The sequence below is a fragment of the Ursus arctos genome, unplaced genomic scaffold, assembly GCF_023065955.2.
Source record: "Ursus arctos isolate Adak ecotype North America unplaced genomic scaffold, UrsArc2.0 scaffold_2, whole genome shotgun sequence".
NCBI lineage: Eukaryota > Metazoa > Chordata > Mammalia > Carnivora > Ursidae > Ursus > Ursus arctos.
Genome location: NW_026622874.1, coordinates 84,284,146 through 84,310,333, shown reverse-complemented (window position 1 = coordinate 84,310,333; position 26,188 = coordinate 84,284,146). Strand labels below are relative to the sequence as shown.

The window sequence follows — 26,188 nt, the reverse complement described above, 5'->3', positions numbered from 1 at the left end:
TCTGTTGTTCAATCTAAACTTGCACTTCATCAGGGGCATTTTCTCCGATCACCCTACCCCCTCCACCCCTCAGACCCGGCTAGGGGTGCTCGCAGAGCAGCCTGCCCTTCGAGTTCACAGTCTGTCCTCACCGACAGACCGTAAGCTTCCTGAGGGCAACCACGCTGGCTCTGTTTGCTGCGACACTTCCTGCACACGGTAGACACTCACTAAATGTATATACCGACTAAGGCTGTTACTCTACTTACCTGTAACTGGGAGATCTGAGAAAGCTGGTTTAGTTGGGATAGCTGGTTCAGCATGGCTACCTGTTGAGGGCCAAAGAGCGGATTCAGGCCACCGTTGTTTGGTGCATACTTCAGCAATGAAACTGGAACCTTAGGATCACAACCGCAAGTTAATAATGTTGATCAAATTAACTCAAAACTAACTAAATGTATGGTGTTTTCTGAACTGTCAATAGAGGAATTAAATCTGTGGACTATTACTTGGAGGGCTGGTTATGTTCTGTTTTTCTTTGCTTTACTGATCATACATACTTTCCTGGGTCAACTGGAAGATGATAGGGGGTGAATCTTAAACCAGCCAATTTACCAGACAAACGCTACTGTCCTCCTCCCCTTAAGATGTTTTACGGAAGGTAATGGTAAATTTTAGGTTTCATTTAAACTTGGACTCATTTTCTTCACACTACCCACATCCTTCCGTAAGGAGGGCTGATCCTGAATTAGCTGCATCTCAAAGACACAAGGATGAGCAATTAGCTGCCTCATTCAAATATCAAGTTATTCCAGGTCAAGAGAAGAGGGTAGGGTGGGAGTGATTACCTGAGGGGAGAGTAATGGAGGAGGCACTTGAGCACGGAGATTCGGCTGAGATGAACTAAGAGGTTGTGCTGGAGGCTGCTGCATGCCCCGGGGTTGTGCTGCTGTGTTTCCAACACCAAACATACTGGGATTGCCATTCTACAAAACCAAGCAACAGCGACAGAATGCCGGTGGGATTCTTTAGAGGCAGACATAGCAACACCACACTGTATTATTGATTAAACACAGTAACTACATGTAAGAGAGATCTCATTACTTATACAAATCATTCAACAGAGAGCCTAAAATACACACGTGGACTTACCTGTCTAACAGAATTCAAGTTTTGCATACCCAGCCCTGCTATGGAGCCAAGGGCCTGGTTAGGTAGTGCACTATTTGAAGGGGGAAGCTTCATGCTTTGACTGGACATAAACTGCATGTTTTGGGATTCATCTGCTACAATGCCATCCTGAGTGGACAGACAGAAAGATGTGCAACACCAGCCAAGCAAACAAGCAGAAGGGAGAAATCATTGCAGGAACAGAAGAGAAGTCACGTGACATTGCAGCACCAACAGGAAACGGGCAGAAAACAGAAGAGATTAGTGTTAATTCTAGAGTACATAAAAAGAACCAGACACATTTTACGGGATTAAGAAGAAAATACAAATGCAATCCCTATGCTAAACTGAAACATAAAGAGGAGAATGAACTACAAATCCAGTAACTGCGCTGGATTATAGTACCTTCTATTAAATGCCTTAAACCACTGATGAGAAAATTATGCTATTAAGTGTACTGGTTTATCAGCCACAGGGGTAAAACAAAACAAAACAAAACAAACAACTTACCTTATCAAAGTAAGGGCTGCGCTCCATGGAAGACTCTTTGGAAATCTGAGGCCGAGAACCAGGGCCTTTCCCGACCGTTCGATTGTAATCACCAATATTTAGGCTATGTTTATCTATCTCCATTCGCTTGTCCTGTAACATTCCTAAGAAATGCAGGAAACTATGTTATCATGTAGGAAGACAATCTCATTGGCTTCAGATAAATTTACAGCAGAAAGCAAAATATTCACTCCCCGAGATGACTTCTGCCTTGACAAGAACATGTGAAATATGCATTCAATAAATCTTGCATTCCTCAGAAGTAAAGTTGGGTTTAGTAAGTACTGTTATTTTACTGAACCAATTAACCTGAAAATGGACCAGTAATAAGACGGTTAAGACTTCTTTGGTGATCTTCAATCTGCTTAATTTAATAATAAAAACAGCCAAGACAAAGCACCATATAGATGATAGATGAACACTATGTGCCAGGCACTGTTCAAAATGTGTGTTCGAATTTAATGCCAGTAACGCTAATATTTTTTTTTTTTTAAAGATTTTATTTATTTATTTGACAGAGATAGCCAGCGAGAGAGGGAACACAAGCAGGGGGAGTGGGAGAGGAAGAAGCAGGCTCACAGCAGAGGAGCCTGATGTGGGGCTCGATCCCATAACACCGGGATCACGCCCTGAGCCGAAGGCAGGCGCTTAACCGCTGTGCCACCCAGGCGCCCCATCGCTAATATTATCACCTCCGTTTAGCAGATGAGGAAACTGGAGACCAGGCTGGTTCATATCTTCCTCTCTCTCAGGTCTTCCTCTGTCCATTACTCTCCTCGTTTTAACTTCTCTGCAACTTTAAACGCAAGTTCTTGCCTACTGAACCTGTTATTCCTATATATTTCTTATCTCTAACAATGGCCATTTATTGGCTGATTTAATGTCTCTCAGCTCCAAATTCACCCTTTTTTGACTGCTCAGTGAAAGCACATCTGGGCTCTTTACAGGTTTCTTTTGCCAGCTGGCTCCAAGGCTTTCTCAGTAGAGGGCGCTCGAGAGCCACTGCAGGAGGAAGTTAAAGTGCTCAATTGGCAGCTTCCCCACTGCCCCACTCCTGTTGTGCAGGGTGCTCAGCAGCAGCGCCTCACCAGGGTCTCCCAGCACTCCCACATACCTCCAAATGGTGAGACACCTCTCTATGAACAGCTTTTCCCAGCACCCTAGAGGGCAGATTTCCAGCAAGTCCCACCAGCACAGTGGCAGAGCAACTTCTCTGCCATTCTTTGAGCCAGGGAAGAGGCAGAGCATTGCCCTCACAGGGATACACCCGTATTCCGGATATGAATTTGCTTTACCTGCCTGTAAAGCTTCTGCCATCCATGGTCTCGCGGAAGGCCTCATTCTCACAGCACTGTGTCTGATCAAGGAACTCACTTCACAGCAAAAGGAGAACAGTAATGGGATCATGCCCGTGGCATCAACTGGTCTGACTGCATACATCATCACCCAAAGTAGCTAGCCAAACTGATAGGTAGAACTGGTTACAAAGCAAGTCAGGGGACAACATCCGTAAAGGATGGGCACCTGGGTGGCACGTCGATTAAACGTCTGACTCTTGGATTGGCTCAGGTCATGATCTCAGGTTTATGAGACCGAGCCCCATGTCAGGTTCTGCGCTCATCGTGGAATCTGCTTGAGTTTTTCTCTCCCTCTGTCCCTCCTGCTCATGCTCTCTCTCTCTCTCTCAAATAAACAAACAAATCTTAGAAAACAGGTGGGGGGGAATAGGCTTCTGCCTCACAGGACACGGTGTCTCCAACATCACCAGAATACAGAGGTCTGGGAAACAGAAGGTGTGAGTCGGAGTGGCTTCTCTCACTATCATACCTCATAAGCCACTCAGAGAATTCTCGCTTCCTGTTTCGGCAACTCTACAGGTTTGGAATCTTAGTCCTCAAGAGAGAAAATGGTTCTACCAGGACACACATCAGGCTGCTGAATTTTAAGACATTAAGACCTGGACATTTTGCCTTCCTTGTGGCACTGAACCACCAGGCAAAAAGGGGCTTATGTACTGGCTGGAGTGATTGATTCTGATCACCAAAGGGAAATGGGTTTTCTAATACAAAATGAAGGCCACGAGGACTCTGAAACCCAGGGGATTCTCTGGCATTGGGGGGGGGGGGGCCCGGCGGGGCGCGCCTTAGTATTTCCAGGCCCACTAGTAAAGGTTAACGAAAACTACAGCAATCAAGAAATGGCAGATGAGGGGTGCCTGGGTGGCACAGCAGTTAAGCGTCTGCCTTCGGCTCAGGGCGTGATCCCGGCGTTCTGGGATCGAGCCCCACATCAGGCTCCTCCACTGTGAGCCTGCTTCTTCCTCTCCCACTCCCCCTGCTTGTGTTCCCTCTCTCGCTGGCTGTCTATCGCTGTCAAATAAATAAATAAAATCTTTAAAAAAAAAAAAAAAGAAAGAAAAGGCAGATGAATAAGGGCTCAGACCCTCTGGGAACAGATTTGAGTCACTCGACCAGCAAAGGAACCCAGGGTGCTGAGGTGTGGCTGAGAGTGGGGCAGTAGGAACGGGTGCTGCAGGAGAGAAGCCATGGACACCAACCACAGCTTGTGACCGCGACAGAAACGAGGGCGGGACTTGCTCTGCATGTTTTCTATGGCTTGTTATAGGAGTGTGGCTGTCTGTATAGGCTGACCACTTTCTTCCTTCTCTTTCCCATTTTTATTTTACTCACAAGCTGCTGAAAATTAATTTACAACTTAGTCTTTCGGTCTCAATTGTGACTGACTTTGAGCAGTAATAATACAGCAATGACAAATGCAATGACTCTTGGGACTGTGTCTGTCTCCTCAAGTTTGGTGAGAGGGCAGATTTCCTCACTTGTAGGACAGAAAGCTGTACCTGGTTAAGAAGAGAGTGGAACAGAACTGTGTGCAGAAGGGTGCGTATGGAAGATGGGCGGTCAGAGGGTGGGATAAACTTGTACCAATCATCAACCTACTGCCTCTTGGCTCTCACTGCCCTGAAAAAAAAAGGATCTGGACCCTTTACATATTTTTCCTTTGCCAGCTGACATGGAAGCTTTGTCAGTAGAGGGTGCAAGAGACACAGCCAGAAGACAGACGGTGTCTCCCAGGTCCGGGTGCTCTCTCCTGCCGCACAGGCAGCTGCCCCAGCCGCAGGCCCTGACCAGGGTCACTGTTCCCACCAGCAGCCACCCTGGTGGTTTTGCAGCAGAGCACAGGTGAGACACCTCCCCAGAAGGCGGATCTCCTGCGGTTCCATGAGGTGGTACCAAAGTGACGTCTCTGCCATGTGGTGAGCAGAGGGCCAGGTCCAAGAGTCTGGATCTCAGCCCTGGCTCAGATGCCCTCCTCCATGGGCATGGTGTCTCTGTCCTCAGGTTAGTGACTTCTCCTTACCTCTGCTACTCTATCTTCTTTTGTGGTCTCTTTACCTCTTACTAGCCAAATCTTTGTTATGCTAATAATTCTTTATGTTTATATTAAACACATAATCAAATCACCGTGTAGTTGCTCTCCTGTCTGGACTCAGACTAAGAGAATAACTAGCACCTACTAAAGCATCCAGTCAAGAAAGCTGGAATCTCTCCCTCTCCCTCTGCTCCTTCCCCCTCTCTCTCAAATAAATAAAATCTTAAAAAAAAAAAAAGAAAAGAAAAAAAAGCAAGCAAGCAAGTTGGAAATCAGCTTTTACCACACCCACTTCCCCACTGCTATAACGAACCGGCTCAGATTGGTTATGAACTTTCGTTGATTCTAATTCCTTCATCTCCACTGAATTGAGTCTTCCCACCTATTATCTTAGAGCTTTGAAATCCTCATTGGCTACTGCAACAAATCTTGAACCGCTTTTGGTATGTTTAGTATCTTTTTGTCCGTTTTCTGCCACCAATCTTTTATGTCCTGGGATCTTTTCAACATGCAGCCATATTTTTTTAAAAAACACAAATCCCAATCATGTCATTCTCCTGCTTAAAATTACTTAATCCCATACTTTCAGAATGAAGTTCAAACCCCCCAGCTCCTCATGATTTAGCACCTGCCTCGTTTTTTAGCACCTTCCACCAGGGGAAGCTTCTCTCATCACCACATTCCCACCACTACAACCAATGTATATTTCTTCTTCTACTGCATGGAACGACTTCCACTTCTCCAGCATGGTTCAAGTTGTCTCTGTCATATGATCTGGGCCTTTGCACCTACTGTTTCCTAAATTACTAAGACTCTATCACCCACCTGGATAACGCCTTCTTGACTGGACTAAATCTGAGGTCATCACAGACTAAAATCACCACGACCTTAGATCTGCACAGTGATTTGTACTTTGAAGGCAGTCCACTCATACACCATCACACTCCAGTGTATGCTGAGAGCAAAGGAATCCTGTGACAAGAACCCAGATCTCTCCTCTCCTGGTCTAGGTCAGAACTCACTTAGAACTATCACGGCACAGTAACATTTGTCCATCCATGATGAATACAAACCCCAAGTGATTTAACTTTTTCTTACCTCCGGAAAGATCCATCTTATTGCTCTGTACATTTTCTTCTGGCGAGTCTCTCTGAAGTAAGAAAACACAGCGTGTTAGCAGGCCTTATTTTATCAATGAAAATAAATTAAAAATGAAAATTTTTACTTTATTTCATTTGTCAAAAATCAAGCGGACTGCAAACTCTCTTCACTGCCTAGTAAGAAAAAATTTTAAAAATACGTGACCAATGTTTTTAGCTAAAACTATAAAAATAAAGAAGGTGTGATGGCCAATTTTACTCTAACCTCCAGCATATTCATATGGACTGAAAGATAGTAATAATTTGTTAAGAAAATAAAAAACTGAATTTAGGGTAAATTTACAGACCACCATTAAAAGGGAAGGGGCTGCTAGGAAAATACACTTACCGAAAAACTGATATTTGAAAACTGTTTAACGAATGGATTTATCCATGCTTCTTCTTGTTTGTTTCCACCTTTCATGGTTCCCTTTGCAAAACAAAAGAGTAGAAAGCTGCCATGGCCACCTCTATTGATCTGGGTACAGTGACGGATTAATAAAACTTCAAGACAATTCCCAAATCTCATTTTTAGGCAATTAATTTCTCCTCCAACCTACTCTTAGCAGAGTTGTTAACAATTACAAATCAACTTATTTGATTTTCAACTTCCTTTGCTCCAGTCCTCTGGTATAGCTGTAATGTACAGATAAATCTCCAAAGGCAAGCAGTCAAAAGGAAAAGACGGAAGCAAAGGGCCTTGACGACCCACAAAAAGAAAACAAGGTCCTCGGACTAACGGAGAACCGCTCATCAGTTTCCAGTTTACAAATGGACTGTGTTCTAAGAGCTTAATTATAATCTGGATTTGTGCAGTTCTGACACCACACTAAAGTAAAAGTGGTCGTCAGGTTCCACAGATTAGTTCAAAAAACCCAATGTAACCTGTAATTTAATTATGCTATGTGCACTGTATTGAAAAAGCACCGCATGTTTCCAAATGAAAAGTTATTTTAAAATTTCAATTCGTGTTGCTGAGAACACAGTACCCCAGTGGCGGCTGGGGACCCCTGCACCTTGGTGCTGGCTGCCATGGCTGGTCGGGCACGGGCAGTACAGAAACGACTTTGAGACATGCATTGAGGGGAATATGGTCCACGACAACGACGAGCCTGGCTGACAGGGAGGCTAGACGCCGCAGGGACCAAGGTCTCCCGTAAATACGAAGACCACGGGGCCAGCCATTCTCAATCTATTGCCTTAATTCCCCTTTCCCATTGCTACCGCCTGTTCCTTCCGACTGTGGGACAGAACACAACTTCATGATCCCCGCCCCCCCCCCCCCCCCCCCGCCAAGTGCAGGTCTTTGAAGCAAGCACCTAACCCTCACCAAGGTTTCTGAAGTGATTCCTCTGCCCCCCACCCTCTGTCCCCATGCCTAAATGGCTGCCAAGGCCTTCTGTCTGTTCTATTCTGAAATGCCTCTCTGATCAGTCCTTTGCACTACATATCCACTCTGGCTTCCCAATTCAGGCCCTCACTTCTCACCCGAATGAGTGCAGAAGCTTCCTGAGATTCCCCAACTCTGATCTCTCCTCTGTGCCGATTATCTTTCATAGGATCACTGGTTAGCTTTCTTTAAAGAGAGTAATTTACCAACCCCCACTCATGTTGCCTTCTATGCAATTTCATCGGCTCCATATTTTATACAGAATAAAGTTCAAATTCTTTGGCATAGCATTGAAAAGACTTGACTATCTGCCCCTAATCTAACTATAGAGCCAGATTTCATCACCCTTCTAGAAATTCTACCCTTTCGTATGTCAGACTACTATTTTCCCTGGCACATCCCACCCGCAGGCGTCTTCCAAGCTCAAGTGGCCACTCCTCAGTGCTCTCCTACGGCCCTACACTAGACTCTGAGCCCCTCAAGGGTGCAGCTCATTTCCTAGTGTTTTTGAACCCCCAGCACCAAGCACAGTACCTGGCACACAGCAGAGGCTAAATAAATGTTTGCAGTTGCTTTCTAAAAGATTTTTACTAGCAGAAACAAAGGAGAAAGAGTAAAAAGGCTACACACCCTTTCCCTTCTCCTTTTTTTGCCACTCAGACCCTGTAAGGAAAGACAAAGTCACAAAACAGCATGGTCCAGTGGGAAGCACACAGGGTTTGGAATCGGAAGACCTAAACTTAAGTCCTTGCTCTGTCACTTACTAGTTATGCATCTTTGGGCAAGTCATCACCTTTTCTGGTCTCAAATTCCTCATCAGTATTCTACTTCAGAAGGTCATGAGGATCAAATGGCTTATGTAAAATATGGGAAAGCACTTCATAAGGTATATGGAGAGGCAAGAGGCAAATGTGACCAAATGAAACATCTTTTTAAACGAAAATGGTAGGTCCTAGGCTGAGAATCCCAGGATTAAAAGGGAGGGATCCTGGTGGGCAGCTAGTGGAACTACTGGATATTTGACCTCTAAGGTCTGGAGTGGGGGTGGTGGGGTGGGAGGGGGAGACTGGTTCTCAAACAGGGTGGGGTGGGGAGAAACACCTGGGGGTCTGGGCACATATTCTGAATATGGTCCCCAAGAGAATCTGACACCAGCGTCCAATACCACCTCTTAAGAAAAAGTGTTCTATGTCAGTGCTTCTCAGCTCTGGCTCTGCATCAGAGACATCTGGGGTCCAATTTCCAAAACTACAGTAGGCCTGGGGTACAGAAAGATGTACTTGTAACAAATGCCATAGGATTCTGATGTACCAACAGGTTTGGGAATAAGATTTGTCACCTATCAGAGAAAAATCAAACTCTGCTCATTCCTACGGATTTTTGTCACAGGACCTTTCAGGGTGGGGGAAGGGATGAAAAAGGAAGATGGTGATTCTGGTTGGGTAAAGGGTAGGTCAGAGACTGCAGGTGATGTGGAATGGGAGATGAACTGGCAGTGGGATGGAAAGAGTCAACATGGAGATTTGCCCTTCTCCTCACCCCCACCACTGCAGGCACCACCCTGGGGTGAGGGGTTGGCCCAGGCAGCACTGGGGGGGGGGGGGGGAGAGAAAAGAAATCCCAAGCTGTAGCAGTGGGGAGAAAGGAAGTTCCTGCGGTCTTATGGTTTTCTAGGTGGCTGCCCATATAAGAGGCTATACCTAAGTTGGGGACTGCCTGGACTGTACTGACTGCCATAAATGGGCAGGAAGAACATTAATTTTCTGAGGGTAAACTACCTTTGGAATTTGAAGTTTCAAGGGCTTTGCCCTTGAAATGTTTACCTTCGATGACATTTTCTTTGTATATGGTGGCCAATTTAAAGATGAGTTAAGCTCTTGAGATGAATTACTATTCCACATTCCAATCTCTACATCCTCCTCCTCTTCCCAGCCAGTGGGGCGATTTCCAGGCAATGGCATATCATCACCACACCAGCCATCTTGCATAGATTTTGGCCCTAATTGTAGATTTGTGATATAAAGAGAAACATGCTTTAATCAAACAGTTCTTTATAGAGGATGAGCACTCATTAAGGGGGTTGTATGGGGAACCTTAAAAAAAAACCCACTTTCATTTCCCTTCCCAAATTTACATGGTAGGAATGTATGTTTTAAACTGATTTGAAGTTTCCACTAAGCAAGACTTTTTTTAAAGTAATCTCTACACCCAACATGGGACCAGAACCCACGACCCTGAGATCAAGAGTTGCGTGCTCTACCAACTGAGCCGGTGAGGCATGCCTAAACAAGAATTTTTTTTTAATAAAAAAGTTCAGGGGCGTCTGGGTGGCTCGGTCAGTTAAGTGTCCGACTCTTGATCTCAACTCAGATCAGATCTTGATCTTAGGGTCGTGAGTTCAAGAGCTCCATTGGGCTCCACCCTGGGTGTGGAGCCTACTTAAAAAAAAAAAAAAAAAAAAAAATCAATGAAACATCTCCCATGCTTTTTACAGACAGAAGGCTCCTAACATGGAACAATGGTGGCCTTCTTGTTCATACTCATTTAACAACCTGCATGGCAACACACAGGGCAAACAGGATCAAGGAAATTTCAACAAATTCATTTTGATATATATTTTCAAAGAGAATGGCCAAAAAAGTATTGCAAGTTATAAGCAGAAAGTATCTCAAGTCTACACTCAGCCTTCGGAATTCCTATGGGGCACCCCACACATAACTTAATGGGATAGTGACAATGTTCATCTGAATGTTGAATCAGGTCCCTCCTGAACTCTGTTCATTTTCTGTATAATATTCAGGGAGTTATTTGGAACCTGAGCCAGACAGTTTGGGTATGTGTTCACAGGATTATAAATCCAGTCTTTCAAGTTAGATAACATGAAGTTGCTTGACTAGGTCATCTTATTTGATAAAATATAACTTAGATTTGGTGAAGTACATGCAAATCCTTTGTAGTTAACACAGTTCTAAGGAAAAACAAGAAAATTCAGAAAGCTAAAAGAGCAAACCAAGTTACAAATTCGAAGAGGCAAACAGTGAAATCATCTAATATGATGATACACGGATATATTTATCAATGATATAAACACTATCCGATAACTTAATTATAGACAATGAGAGACCACCGCTGCAACAAAATGGCTACCAGGAATTACCAATAACTTACCAGATTTGCTTAATGCTTGAGGACCAACAGAGCTGGAGCCCCACGTGGATGTGTTGGATGCCGCAGCAATGGGCTCCCCCCAGCTGGGACCACTGTCTATGGGTTTACCCCATGCTGAAGTACCATTATCCACAGTTGTGGCTGGAGTAGAAGGCTCCCCCCAGGGCTCACCCCAGCCTTTGAAAAGTGTGGGAAAAGAAGTCATCAGCACATGGTAGGGTGGCGGTGGAATAAGGGGCAATAAGGAATACTTAGGGAACAAAAGATGAAGACTTTCACATTCACAGATCAAATAATGATGCTGTGATGGGCATAAACAATGGCATCTGTTTTATGCAAAGAAGACAAATCATTATCATAATTTAACTGCACGGTGTGAATCCCGCCCCCCCAGAGCAGATTGTTCTGAATGACCTCAATTATGGTGAGTCAACCTCCTCTGAAAATGAATTTAATTCATGGAAAAGTCAAGTAATTCTGAGCCAAACCTACTGAATCCAAGCGGGTTATCAAGCTGGGTAACTGTGTGCATACACTTTTTACCATAGGTGCAACCTTTCAACATCACTGTTCTGGGGCAAAACAAAAACAAAAACAAAAAACCAAACCAACTGTAAGACTAACAATACCTAGGCATCCTATTTGTATACATGCTGGACAATGCTTCTTAAAAATTCTGAGGTTATCACATTGTCCAAAGCAAAGCTGTAAACATCACTCAAAAGAACCAAAACAGCCTTTCCCTTAGATACATACCTGTAAGAATTAAATCTAAATTAATACAATAAACTATACTTGGGGGGAAAAAATTGGATGCTGAAAGGTTAGCTCATGATAACACTCCTAGCGCTAACTCCGATGGACTGATTATTACTCATTAAAATATCCATTAACAAAGACAATGCATTCCAATGACACTTCATGAAGATGTCATTGTCAAGATAATCTGCAGATAGGAATTAGCTCGTTGTGAGAGTGGGAATATGTGGGAAGACGCCAGAAAGGTATTACCAAATGTTTGAAGTACAAACATATACACTGTATAACTATCAGACGTGGATTTCATGCCTACTTAAATAAATCCTTTTTAAGGCCAAATATAGCACCTGGTATTTAGGAAGTATTGTATTTGGATGCTTGTTTTATTTCTGGAGACACTGTAATCAAATAACAACACCAAAAAGCAACGGCTTTGCTCAGAAGAACTAAGAGGTGTAGGGCCTTCCCACGTGACACCACTTTCCCGACTTTGCCTTCTGAAGTCTTCCTAGCAGAGAACGGAGTATGTGAGACTCACAACCAGCGCGGCCACAGGCAGAGCTCTGTTCCCTGATGTTAAATGCCCTGTGTATTATTTTCTTCCCTAGAAGCTCCTCCTGGATTAGAGGGGGAAAGCCCTTTGTGTGCCTATCCAAATACTCTGTTAAAAAAACCTGATAGCAGCAACAGTACATTGAAAAGAGGCTTACAAGGCTGTGAAGTATCTTGTAACACGGTCAGACCACATTAAGCAAACACTTACCAGAGCCACTGCCCGCCTCTTTGCTGGAGATGGCACTTGCAGACGGTAGCAACGGGTGTACCTGTGCTTGCTGGTCTGAACGGCTGCTGCCATTTGGGACGTTTTTGTTCCACATGTTCACATTTTTGTAGTTGTATTTGCTCGGATCTCCCCAAGCTGAAGTTCCGTCGTCAATCTCCATTTTGCGACGTATGGATTCTGGGGATGGTTCCTCCCAGCCTGTGGGCTCTTCTTCTTTTGTTGGGGCTGGTATAGGTCCTCCCAGCCAGCCTGTACCAGGAGGTTTGCCTGTAGCTGGTGGGATTCCCCAAGACCCGACAATGTCTTGTGGCTTGTTCCAGTCTGGAGAACTGACTGGCTTTGACGAATCTCCCCAACCTAGAGACTGATTAGACTTTGGAGGATCTCCCCATCCCTGGGAAGGATTAGGTTTAGAAGATTCATCCCATCCTGATGAATTATTTGGATTTATGTTATTTCCCCAAGTAAAGGAACTAGTTTTACCAAGTTCGTTCCAACCGGAAACGGACCTGTCACTGTCACTACCTCCTGAGCTAGATTTCTTATTAGCCTCACCCCAATGGTTACTCCTTGAAGTTTCCCCCCAGTTATCACCAGCAGAAACGGACCACCCTTGGTTTGATTTTTGTCCATCACCCCATCCCTGTTTGCTCTTTTGCGAATCATTCCATGCGGACTTCTCTTCTTTGCTGTTCCCCCACTGATTGCTCTTGACCATTCCTGTAGCAGCAGAGTCATCTTCCCATCCCCCCTGGCAGCTTGAGCCTTTGGAATCTCCCCACCTCAGAGCAGGTTTGGGATCTCCCCACCCCGATACAGATGAGGTATCATTACTAGTAGGGCTAGTCTTATCTATACATGCCCCTGAGTTAAAAGTCTGTGTGGCAGAGCTTCCCCAGGCCTCTGTCCCATTGTCAGTCTTTCTTTCCCCTCTAGGTGATGTTTCCGTATCCCAGGCAGTATTCTGCTTAATAGGAGTCTGTCCCCAACCGGAGTTGGAGAGGACACGTGGATCCAAGTCAGTTCTGTTTACGATGCTTTGGAGTAATGTGTGCTGATCAATTTTTCTCCTATCTCTACTCTGATTTTCCCCAGTTGCTTTCTCCTCGAGGCGTCCAGTGCTTTCTGTACTACCTTCACTCTCCACTGTACCTCCTGTTTTGGCCCACACGCTGTTCTGCTCATTTGTCTGAGATGTGGCAGAACCCTGATCCTCTTCCTCAGTAGATTTCCATCCGTTTGTAAACTTCTTACCATTGCCATTTGCACTGTCATTGGAATGCTGATTGCTAGGCAGTTTGCTCCACTCCACGCTGGGTATATTAGTGCCAGTGTTCTGTGCAGGAGTTCCCCATCCTCGTCGACTTCCTCCAGAATTTGCGCCGTTTCCACTTCCCCATGATGCACTCTGGGAATTCGCTGCCCCCGACTCCCACACGCCTCCTCCTTTATTTGTGTTCACTTGAAAGTTAGTGCCCATAGGCCCATTTATGCCAGGCTGCATTAGAGTTGCATTCACAGTGTCACCATTAGCTTGGCCGTTAGGGCTCGAACATTTGTCTCCAGAGTAATTAGAACCATAGGCACCCCACGTAGTACCGTAAGAGCCTCCACTTTTTGGCTCTCCATTGCTAAGGTGAGAAAGGGAAGTGCCATTCATAACCGACGGAGCCTGTATCTGAGGATGATTCATTGTGCTCACACGCCAGGCCCCTGTATTACTAGGCAGTTCATTATTCTGTACTGAACCGGAGTTTGGTAAACTAGAGGTCATAAAGTTAGTAGTGTTATTTGGTCCAGTCATCTCAGTGGTAATATTCTGAGGTTGACCACTGAATGAAACCTTCTGTGTACCACTTACTTCAGATTCACAAGTTTCCTGAAGGCTTCCCCAGGTACCATGGGTGGAAGAACCACCCACTTTAGAGTTAATACTCTGATTGTTAGGCATCTGGCCTATGGTACTGCACTGAATATTGATGCCAGAACTACCGCTCCCTACAGGCCCTTTGAGGGCAAGTCCATTGTTGTCTAATACTGGCCAGGCACCATGGTTGCTAGCTGAATTCAAAGTGCTTGGATTTAACCCTCCATTTGATGAAGAACTTACAGTGCCCCAAGCATTCATTCTATTGTTGCTGCTTTCTGATTTGCTTTCAGGAGCATCCACAGAGACCTGACATGTGCTTATTATGGCTCCGTGGGAAAAACCCCATGGCCCAGTACTACTTCCATGGCCCACATTATTGCTGCTGCTCCCAACCACAAACTTGCTTTGGGAACCGAGTCCAGTGCTATTCCGAAGGCCATCTTTTTCACCACCGGTGCTCCCTGAAGCCATGATAGTGATGTTTCTCTCTGATTCAGAACTGGAGGCAGAATCAGCATCCATACATTCTGAAGCCAACTCTGGATCACTGCCAGGGGCTGAGGGCCATGCTTCTTTTTCAGGGGAGTCGTTTACAACAGCATTCTTACAATTTGTGCTAGAGTCACTCGGAGAAGACACAGGTCCCCGCTGCGAATTTTCATAATGGGATCCTGAAGTGTTGTGGTTTATATCTAGAATAAAGGAGAAGTATAAAAATTTATGAAGTGTTTGAAAAGACGATAAGTATGTTATAAACGTATGTGGTTCCTCGACAATAACTTGGCAGTATGGTTACAAGGACACTGGTTATACCCCAGCCACCAACTTTTCTTATCCAATCAGTAATTCCACACTACACGGTATTTTGCTGCTTTGTTTACTGATGCTATCCTATGAGCCTAGGGCAGTGCCTGGAAGCAAGAGCCCCTCTCAATAGATATCTGCTGAATGAACAAATGGGTATTCATCAGCAAGTAAAAGAATTTTGGTGTGAGGAAGAACTAGGTTGTAGTAATGTATTAGGATAATGAAGCAACCCAAGCCTAGAGGCCTGACATGGGAAAGAAGGGGTGGGAAGGAGTTGGGTGAGGACAAGTGAACAGGGTGAACTTGACTACATGTATTAGAAATATACCAGAAATCCTTTCCCATCTTCCCTTTCTTAGAGGAGCTTTTTCACACAACTGTTTTGGGGATCAGAACAGGTTTATAAAAACTACAAAGCCTTTTCCATTTTATTTCCATTTCATTAGTGTTTTTATTCAACCTGAAATACTGCACGCAAGTAGGAATATTTTTAGTTGCATCCTCCTTCATAAAAATTCTTAGTTTACCTTCATAGACATGTTTTATAGGAAATCACAGAATTATGATGATTAAAAAGATCAAGAGATGACACTAAACACCATTAATGACCAGTCATGGAATCCTATGATCTTGGACTCACCGCTATGTATTATCATCTAGTTATTTTCCTGCAGGTAGGGGGCAGGCAGTTCTCATGCTTCTAATACCTCCCCAGATTCATTCCTCTCATTCAGTTTAAGAATCTGGTAGTTAGAAGTTCCTCAGAGATATTAACCTGCATAAGATGTCTGCATTTAGACTGTCTTTAGGGGGTTGCTTATATTGTAGTTCTTGACTAGAGTAGTACTCAGAATCCTATGTAGTGTTTTTAAATAACACACATGTTCAAGTCACATCCCAGACTTAACGAACCAACCGCCAGGGATTGTAGGCCTAGAAAGCAAATGTAAACTCTCTACTGGTATATTGCTAATACGGAAAATCAGGTTCATCTTGCATCATTTTCTCTCAAAGCACAATTGTCAAGCAGCAAAACTCTATGAGCTAGAAAGAATAGCAAAAAAAAAAAAAGGGGGGGGGGACTAGAGAGAGACCAAAAGTGTACATGTAATTCACCAAATACATGAATCTTAAAGTTCCATAAGAGTCTCTGATCTCCACTCACTGTTTGGGAATCACTGTTTTAAGCTGCCAAATGAAGTCTGTCATCTTTCAGTGCCCATGAGGTTTTTCTCATCAAACGCAGGATACCGAACAGTCTGTCTCAAGGGATAAAAACAAACCAATACACCAGCACCTGCACCACCAGCAATATCATTCAGCACGGATCATGGATCACGTGTTTTCTATCCATTTTTGTCACTGATTCCTTGGAACAACCCTAGGGCAGTTACTACCTTGACTTTGTAGATGGGGAATTCGAGGCCCGGAGGTTAAGTTATAACAAATCACATGAGGAAGGCAGAGATTCAGCACTGGGTAATAAATCAAGGTGGCTGAGAACATGGCTGAACTCTCACAGACACCAAGACTCAAGTTTGGGCTCTATGCAGCAGTTGTATCTGCAAAACAGGGCTACAAACAGTACCTCTTTACCCAGCTGTTAACTGTACTGTCCTGTGTGAAGTATTTAGTTCAGTGCCGAAGTGCTCCACGAGGGGCAGTCTGGTACAGTGATTAAGAGCAAAACTCTGCAACCAGACTGTACCTTAGTTTCCTCATCTGTAAAGGGGGAATAAGAATAGCACCTGTCCTAAACAGTTGCTGGAAAACTAAGTGGTTAATACTTAAAAATGCTATGAACCATATCTGACTCAAATTAGATACTTAATAAATGAGGGCTGTTATTATTACTAATTAATACATATTGACGACTCTCGTGATTTTTTTCAAAGCACATTTTTCACCCCACCACGTCTACCTCATGAGGAGCAAAATGAGAAATCATACAACTTGCTTACTTTAAATCTCTACTTAAAGATCTCAAACAGAACGCTAACTCCTGGATTATCCCCCCACAGATGCCTCTTCCCAAATGGGAAAAAAAAATACTGTTTCTTTATGGTTTTCTTCATCTCAGTAAGTTTCCTAAAACCTAAGATTTATTCTTGCTCATTTACTGTGCATGGCAAATCCCAAACACCACCAAGCCCCAAATCCAACCACTTTTCTCCAGATCTAACAATCAAGCAACCATCACCATCATCATCACCTCAAAGACATGAGTAAAAGTACCTGTTGCCACTGTTTGTTTTCTCACACTCGCCACTGTTTCCTGCCACTTCCACCCCGCAGGAGTAACAAAGCAAGATTGGGAATGTCAGACAAAACGACCTAGGCTGAACACGAAAGGACAGACCCGGAATTTAACAGTGCAACAGCAGAAGCATTCTCATACCGACAGGGCAAAGGCAGGGTACTTGTCCTCAACACTAATACTCTGCCTTGTGCTGGAAGTACTGACCGATGGAAGAGGACCCAGAAAAAAGGTAAGCATAGCAGAAAAGAAACAAAATAGGGTAACATGTAAAAAGCAATAGTTTTCCTGTATGTCAGAAGTAGTGGACAAGAAAATGTGATTGAGAAAAGATCCTAACTCCAACAGCCACAAAAACTATAAAGCAACTTGGAATAAAGCTAACAGAAATATTTAAAGTCATACATGATTACATTTTATTGCAGGCCACTGAAGACAACTCGATTAAGTACAGAAACTTGTTCCTGAATAGGAAGATAGAATAATATTCTTTCTTAGAATTTAATTATAAGAAATTGCTAACAAGAGTCTGTAACCTGGTTAAAGTGATTTAAAAATCCACATAAAACATGAGAGCGAGAAAGAAAACTTCAGTGGTGGGGTGGGGGTGGGGGGAGCTGCAGAGTTATGCGACAGCTAACCAGTGCCCACTGCCAGAGTAGCTAAACTTCAGCTGAACGGCACAAGGAAGCCAGGGACAGACCCAAGTGTTTGTCAAACATTAGTATTTTAAATCAGTAGGAGAAAAGGAATATTTGATACTTTTAAAAGATTTCTTAAAATCAGAAAATTTATCAAAAATAATTTCATCTGACTAATGTGTTAAAAGATGAAACCATGAAGTTACCAGTGAATGAGAATTTTTTATGCATAAAAGCAAAGACACCACAAAAGAAATGACACAGATTTGACTACTTACCCAAAATGTGAAGTCATTTATGTCAGAATACATCAAAAGCAAGGAAACAAACAAACAAAAAAAACCCCAGCAAATAGTAGGATCCATTCTGCAAACCAAACTCTATCACCTTTAATGTTAGTAAAAATTTCTCTCAGCATCTGGTCATGACCTTGTTTGGAGAGGGCGAGGATGGTCTAAATTTGTCTTTTGCTATATATTCCTATGTATTTTAGGAAAATGAGAGACACCGTCAGCATTTATTGGCTAAAATTTCATTTTTAATCTAAAAACTACTTGATACTTTCAAAAACCAAAATTAAAAGGCTGTATCAAAAACTACATTTACCAAAGATCTTTTGGTTATGAAAAATGTATAGCTCAGACAGAGGTGGGGAGATCCCAGTCTAACCAGAGCTGTGAAAAGAAGAGGACTCCTCAGCAAGTGCAACTAAAACATTTCACAGAGACAGAGACTCTTTCAGAATTGGGAGAAGTGAATTTTAATGTTTCCCTTACAGACAGGAAGCCAAACCCATCATCACGAATGATCCAGAGGATAAACACAGAGGAACATAATTAACAATCCTGTTAAGTTTTTCCAGGGAAAAACAGTAAGACTGTGAAGCCCCGAGCTGGTAGGAGGAAAGGGGGCAGCTGAGTTTTACGGAGTGTGGTGCAAAATACAAATTTTTACACACTGCACTGATGTAGGCAAATGAAGATTTGGAAGACTGTGCCTTACTAAAGAACACTGGAAATCCAAAATCATACCATCAGCTCCCACTTTCACACAGGAGAACTGGAGCAGCTCTAGCACCTCACCTCAGAAAGAACAGTGCACTTCACGGCACCTATTCACAAAGATCAAAGGGCTATGTGGGGGCAGAGCGAAGACTTGTGATAATTCAAGTGATTTGTAAAGAAACAGTATAATCTGCTCAGAAAGAATTTAAGTCCAGGAAAATTCATTTGTTTTTCTTATTAAATATACAGCATGTAACAAACAAAATAGTTAAATACGTGCCTTCTGCCTTAAAGACTTTTCCTTGTCACCAGAAGGGCAAAGTCTTCAGAAGTAAATGTACTCGGGTTTTAGAGTATTTCTGAGAAATATGACATGTTATCACTTGAGAATATGCGAGAACCTGACATGCACAATTTCAAACAGCACTCGGTGACAAAGGTCAAATGTTTCTTTCAGTTATTCCGGTCTCTAGTCCAGGGGCTGGCAAACTTCTTCTGTAAAGGCCCAATTAGTGAATATTTTCAGTTTTGGCAGCCAGATGGTCTCTGTGGCAACCACTCTGCCATTGTCGCCTGAAAGCAGCCAGAGACAACATGTAAATGAGTGGGCGTGGCAGTCTTCCAATAAAACCAGACTGAAATGGGCTGCAAGCCATCCTCTGTTCTAGATTAAAGACGACAAAAGTAATACTACCAATCAAATGCAATGCATGGATCATGACTGGTCTCTGGTCTGAGAGATGAGGTCAGGATGGTGGGGAGACAGCCATAACAGACAATCTAAGGGCTGCTGCTCTACACCGGATGGTGAGGGCCTCCACTAGGGCCGTGCTGATGGCCGTGCACACAAGAGAGCAGAGCTGAGAGACGTTTTGGAATTGAAATCAGCAGGACATGGGGGTGAACCAGTGGCCTGTGAGACATGGAGATGGCCAAACATGATTTTAAGATTTCTAGATGGGTGGTGACTGGGTGTGCCTACCTTTTGAGCAACAGAACTCAGAAAATGACACTGGTGGGGCGCCTGGGTGGCGCAGCCGTTAAGCGTCTGCCTTCAGCTCAGGGCGTGATCCCAGCGTTATGGGATCGAGCCCCACATCAGGCTCCTCTGCTATGAGCCTGCTTCTACCTCTCCCACTCCCCCTGCTTATGTTCCCTCTCTTGCTGGCTGTCTCTGTCAAATAAATAAAATCTTAAAAAAAAAAAAAAAGAAAATGACACTGGTATGTGGCAAGACGAGGAGTTCAATTTTGGATGTGTGGAGCTTAAGGGGCCCGACATCAGCTGAAGACATCGGAAGGCATGAACCTAAAACTCGGGAGAGATCTGAAGCAAAGCTGCAGGAGGGAATAAAATCTGAAAACTGGTCAAAGAAAAGAGAAAGAATGAAAGAGCTTTAAGGAAGAGGAAGTGATCAACAATAAAAAAAAGTCACTGTCTATGAAGATGAAACGGAAAAGCCTGTTGTTGTTTTTTTCACCACAGCTACAACTGAAAATCACTAAGCCTGGATTTGACATTCGGAAGACCAATGACCTTAGTAAGAGCTATTTTAGTCAAGTGAGCAGGAGCCAGATTACAGAGGACTGAAGTCATGTATTAGGGACTGCAAACATAGACTATTCTGTAAGAAGGGGGAGGAGAGAAAGTCTATAATGTCCTCAAGAGACTGGGGTTTAATTTTTTTTCTTAAGAAAGATGATACAAACGTAACTATGTTTACAGACCAAGGGGGAAGGGGTACAAGTAGAGAGTAAGAACTGGAACTTCCAGGACAGGAAGGATAGATCCCACACTGAAAACACAGTAAAGAGCATAGGCAGATGGACAACATTTTCATCTTTAAATGTTTCTTTAACATTTTTTTCCCCATTAAAACAGCCCCATTTCTTGGTCATTCACCATTACAGCTCAAATGTCCTTGAGGTTCTTTTAAAAAAAAAGAAAAGAAAAATTCAAACGTAGTAAAGGCTATAAAGATTAATACAGACAATACCCACATACTCCTCCCCTTAAGAAATACACTAATAGAGAAAACTCCTGTGTACCCCTTCTCTGATCACATCTTCCTTCCACAGTGGGTCACTGAGCGGGGACCCTCAAATCTGAACTCATCCCTAAGCAACACAGAAGCTTTACATTTTATATAAATGGTATCATACTATAAACAAACAATGACATTCTTGGGACAACCAGTGGAAATGTGAACACAAACTACCTATTACAAGATCGGCTGAATGTGCCTCCCCTTTTGCCTAAGGGTGGATCGTAGTATCATGGTTGTACAGGAGGCTATCCTTATTCTCAGGGGATTTCCTGTGGAAGTATTAAAGGTGAAATATAATGAATGTACATATGTGTGCATATGTATGTACATATGATGGGGAAGGTGTACATGTCCGGTTGAGGAGGAAGGTGAAGGAAGGAGTGGAAAGGAGCTATGTGTGTGAAGTCAAGATGGGAAAACACTAACTGCTGGACCTGGGTGCAGAGTATATGGGTATTTGTTTCTCTATTCTTTTAGCTTCGTGGTACATGTCAGCTGGATGATAAAATGTGTGCTGGAATACTCTGGACCATAAGAACAATACTGCTGCCAGCCCTGTTAGGTATATGATTGCCACCCCCCCACCCGCCTTCAGACCCTCTATTACATGAAGCCCTGTAAGTCCCCCAGCTTCGAGAGTTATGTGGGCAGTAGCAGAGCCCAACACCCTAAGGCTCTAAGAAATCAACTGCCCAAGAGAAGTCTTGATGTTGACTGAAAGCATCACTTAGTGTCTGAGGTATAGCCACAAACTGGCAGCTGAGCCCACAGAGCTGTCTCGTTTGACCAGAGCAGGGTTCTACAGGCTTGTAAAGGCATTCAGGTGGGGTACAAAGCCAATATATTTACCCCTGCCCCCATCACTCCTTTTCATCTGCTACTTCACTTACCTGCTGGCCTGAAGGTGCTCAGCTTAGGTTCTCTGATTTATAAAGTATATTCTCATCTAGGGACTATCCCTGCTCCCTGATTGCACTGAATGAACAAGAACTGAATTATGTGAGGACAAGGGAAGTGTATCCAGCACTGTACCCCTCACTTTTACCACAAAAACTTTAAGTAAACTTTTGTGTGCATATTTATTGTATGTATTGACCTACACGTCAAATCTACTCCTTTAACTGTATTTGCTCAGGAAACAAAAAAGTGAAACAGAAATACCAACATAAAAACAGTTCAGATTATGTTCACATAGTTCTGAACTACCTCTGATTCACAACACGCAACTTTTGTGTTTGCAGACTACTCCTCATGCTGTGTGTAACGTACATGACACTGCTCTTCACTGATCTCTGGTCTGTAAGGTTAGGACGGAATGTGTTAACATAGCGTGTGTGCGGCAGCGAACACCCCATGAGGGTTAGTCGCCGGACCACTGTGATCATCACTGTTGTAAATAACCTCAGAGGCCAGGGCAGACCTAACGGTCTAAGAAGCCCTCCCTAGTTCACAGACACCTGATGGTCTCTTATGGGCTGAAGTTGCTACTACTCCTAGTAGCACTTACACAGATATTTTAATGTAAATATGTGACCTATGCTGGTAAGTGGGGATTCACAAATGTTTTTAAAAAAGACAAAAGCACAGATCTGGTTTTCCTGCACAGTGCTCTGCCTTGGTCATCCACATCAATTCCAGACCTCGGGCAGAGACTGCTGTGCCCTCCTGGCTTCTATTCCCACCTCCACATGAACGCGGCGCCCCTTCGTCAAGTCCTCTGTGGAACAAGGTGGGTATTTGTCCTTCTCAGCCTTTGCTGGAAGACTTCTTCTATGCTCACATAGGCCTTCTTTTCATCTGAATGCACACCTTTAATACTTTTGGAATTTCTGACCCATACCCATTTGTGAGAAACATTCTTACACTCCTATTGTTTCCATTTCAAAAACACCTTTGTTCCCAAATTTTGAAAATGGTACTCAACATACCATTTTCTAAATTTACAAGCCCACTTCCCTGTTCATTTTGTTAAGTGTGATACCACCACTGTTTAGCTTGTAATAGGTAGGTACTCAAGCATTCTCTGTGCAAGTAGCCTCTCCTAAGGCTTTGATCACATTAAAAAAAAAAAAAAAAACAACATACCGATGACTCACTATATCTGCTTCCAACCTCATTTCTCAGATGAACTTCAAGCCAAATTAACTGCTTGGTGTTACATGTAATATGTCTAAACCAGACTCTTCTTCCTGAAAAGTACGGGTCCTTCTGCAAAAGTCTGAGGGAATATAATTCATTCAGTACCTAAATATCAGGTGCTAAGCTACGTGCTTAAACACATCACATAATTTAATACTCAAAGCAACCATATAGGTTGGGCACTAATATCCATACTTTACAGTTTAGGAGAGGGTCGAGGTAAGTTAAGTGATTTGGTCAAGCCCACATAAGGTAGTAAGTGGCTAGGGGGGTTAGTATTAACTCAGGGTCATAACTTAAGTTTGTATCCATTCCAATAATAATGTGCTGCTCTAATTACCCATGCTAGAAAAATCACATTTGTGTCCTCTTCCTCCTTACCTACCACACCCAGCATGGTGCCCAAGTACAGCAAGCCTGTTACAAGCACAGCTTTGGAGTCAGAAAGATCTTGATGTAATGCCAGCTCTGCGACTTGCTAGCTGTGCAGTACCATAACAGCATGGACAGAGGAGTTCCTAATACATATAAGAGAGCACAGAGACAGAGAGTAACTCTTGCTGGGACAGTTAGCAATGGCTGCTCGGATGAGACGCAGACCCATGGAGCAATTAAGTAACGTGCCCAAGGTCACAAACGCTGGTATATGTGGAGCCAGGATTTAAAAACCTGGTGCATTTGGCTCTAGAGACTTTGTTCATAACCAGTATATGCTAGTGTTTTCATGCGTGGGAACCCTGATTCTCTTCAATTCTCTATCTGGCTTGTAGTAAATGCTTCAAAATAGTTTGAGGAATGAATGGACTAACAAACCATCAGAGCCTATCAGAACATACTGAAACAAACTGGCCTTTGAGAAACTGTAATCACATACATTGTCTGCCTCCCCATCATTATGGAGCTCAGAAAGGCCCTTCTGTGGCCATCACTGAATGCACGTGCTCTCTGAACACCATTTCCATGTGCCGTGGTCTTTCTCTAGCACAGCGTAACCGAGCGATCATGGGCAAGTGATCGAAAGTCTTGGTGCCTTAGTTTCCTCTACTGAAAAGTGATGATAAGAATAACTCGGGCCTGGGGCGCCTGGGTGGCATAGCGGTTAAGCGTCTGCCTTCGGCTCAGGGTGTGATCCTGGCGTTATGGGATCGAGCCCCGCATCAGGCTCCTCCGCTATGAGCCTGCTTCTTCCTCTCCCACTCCCCCTGCTTGTGTTCCCTCTCTCGCTGGCTGTCTCCATCTCTGTTGAATAAATAAATAAAATCTTTAAAAAAAAAAAAAAAAAAAGAATAACTCGGGCCTCATAGGGCTGTTGAGGATTCATTGCAATAATATGTACAACTGCTTAGCACATATGCTTAGGGGGGCAGTGCTCAATTTTAGCTGTAGTCTTATCGATTTAAGCTATAAGCTGCTAATGAAAATGGGTAGAACCTGGAGGGAGGGTGACTAAAATAATCATTTAAAGAGTAGGATGGGCAGTCAGCTTACAGGAAACATTTCAGGATTCCCCCATTCATAACTCCCTGCACAGAACTCTTATTTTGCAACGCAGGTACTGACGGACACAAATACATCCCCAAAAAGCCATGAATGTATCAACTTGCTGCGCTAATGAGGACGGTTGGAGTCTCGTAAGAAATGCCTTCTCTCACCTGACTGGTTTTTGCTGTTCTGCACCTCTCCGTTATTTTGTGGCTGTTGATTTGTTAAAGCACTGCTTTCTGACTGGCTGCTTAACACTTTAACAGCAGATCCCAGGTTTGCTGCTATGACAGGAAAATGCTGACCCCTCTTTAGAAGCTGTTTGTGTTCCTGGTGGCGAAATCGTGGTGGTACTTCTCGCGGATACCGAGGCAAGGCCTGTGCTGGCTGCGGCGGCTGCTGTGGCGGCTGCTGTGGCGGCTGTGGTGGCTGTGGCTGCTGTGGCGGCTGTGGCTGCTGCTGCTGCTGCTGCTGCTGCTGCTGCTGCTGCTAGCGGATTGTTGGCTGTGGCTCGCTTGGCATTATTATTAGTGCTGGTTGCTGTGGAAGTGCCGTTATTAGAGTTGGCAGGCTGAGGCTGGCTTACACTGGGCTTTATCTGTTCTGGCACTAATCCCAACAAAAGAAAAGGGGTGGAAAAGATTAGCCAGTAAAGTGTACCTCCACAGTAAGCCATCTAAGTAAAAAGGCACTAAGAAAAACAACCCTAAAGGAACAGAAGTTCAAGTGTGCGAGGATATCCTCATTCACAGGCTCAGGTTTTCTTAGGAGAGAGTCCAATTTTACTTCTGCAACTACCCCTCCGACAAGGGCATGGATGCCACTGGCATCCCCTGGTCTGGATGATGGCTCCTGCTCACCAGCTCTGGCCCATATTATTCTGACCAGAGAACAAGCACTGATTATACAACTATGGAACTCACAACAGCTAAAAGAGCAAAAGTGCTGAATCAAGTTTTGGTCATCCTAAAAGGATCCTCAATTCCCTGGAAACTATTCTTAATCTGCCTCATTTGTAATGTGTTTGGTGCCTAATCTTCATCTTTGAAAGACAACACAAGAACAGACAGAAAGGGTAGAAAACAATCTGACCGTTTCTTTACAAAAAGGCAAAGTTAACAGCATTTTTTGTTGTTGAAATGTAAAGTCTGGGTCAAATAGGACAAACTCAGAATGGGGAAGTCAATACAAATACTATAGAATGAAATCCATGAAACTAATCAAAACTGGAGAAACAACTTAGATCTCCTGTCTTAAGCAAATCTGAGAAATAGCCATTTGTCTAGCGTATGAACAACTAGAAACTATGAACAGTGGATTTCTAGACTCTTAGAAGAGATTAAATAAGTAAACAAACTGATGGAAATGCCTTAAACTGGTGAAGATATACCCAATCTCTAAAACTACAGAGAGGCAGCACGGTATATGAACTTTTAGTGCTAGACAGACCCAGGTTTTAATCCCAGGGCTGCCTTTTCTAAGCTTTGTGTCTCTGGGCAAGGTGTGTCTACCTGACTGAGCCTATGGTCTCCTCTGTAAGATGGGGATAAAACCTATACCTTGCAGGGCTATCCTAAAGTTAAATATGGTACCGCTTACAGAGCGCCAAATAC

The 26,188-nt window shown here is 43.7% G+C and overlaps 1 protein-coding gene across 4 annotated transcripts in view; it reads right to left on the bottom strand.

The window, feature by feature from the left end:
* TNRC6A (trinucleotide repeat containing adaptor 6A) overlaps nucleotides 1-26,188 on the bottom strand; it is a 102,166-nt gene that overhangs the window by 24,849 nt on the left and 51,129 nt on the right. For 2 of the 4 annotated variants that reach the window (XM_026515623.4, XM_048224796.2), the window contains 9 exons: nucleotides 12,308-14,890; nucleotides 10,786-10,962; nucleotides 9,441-9,616; nucleotides 8,248-8,280; nucleotides 6,577-6,657; nucleotides 6,187-6,238; nucleotides 1,660-1,802; nucleotides 828-965; nucleotides 249-377 (listed from right to left, as the gene is read on the bottom strand). In XM_026515623.4, the coding sequence (XP_026371408.2) occupies nucleotides 249-377; nucleotides 828-965; nucleotides 1,660-1,802; nucleotides 6,187-6,238; nucleotides 6,577-6,657; nucleotides 8,248-8,280; nucleotides 9,441-9,616; nucleotides 10,786-10,962; nucleotides 12,308-14,890 (3,512 nt within the window). Of the gene's footprint in view, nucleotides 1-248; nucleotides 378-827; nucleotides 966-1,659; nucleotides 1,803-6,186; nucleotides 6,239-6,576; nucleotides 6,658-8,247; nucleotides 8,281-9,440; nucleotides 9,617-10,785; nucleotides 10,963-12,307; nucleotides 14,891-16,170; nucleotides 23,612-24,745; nucleotides 24,839-26,188 lie in introns of those variants that run through there. The other 2 variants (XM_057315438.1, XM_057315437.1) reach the window with 2 other exon arrangements.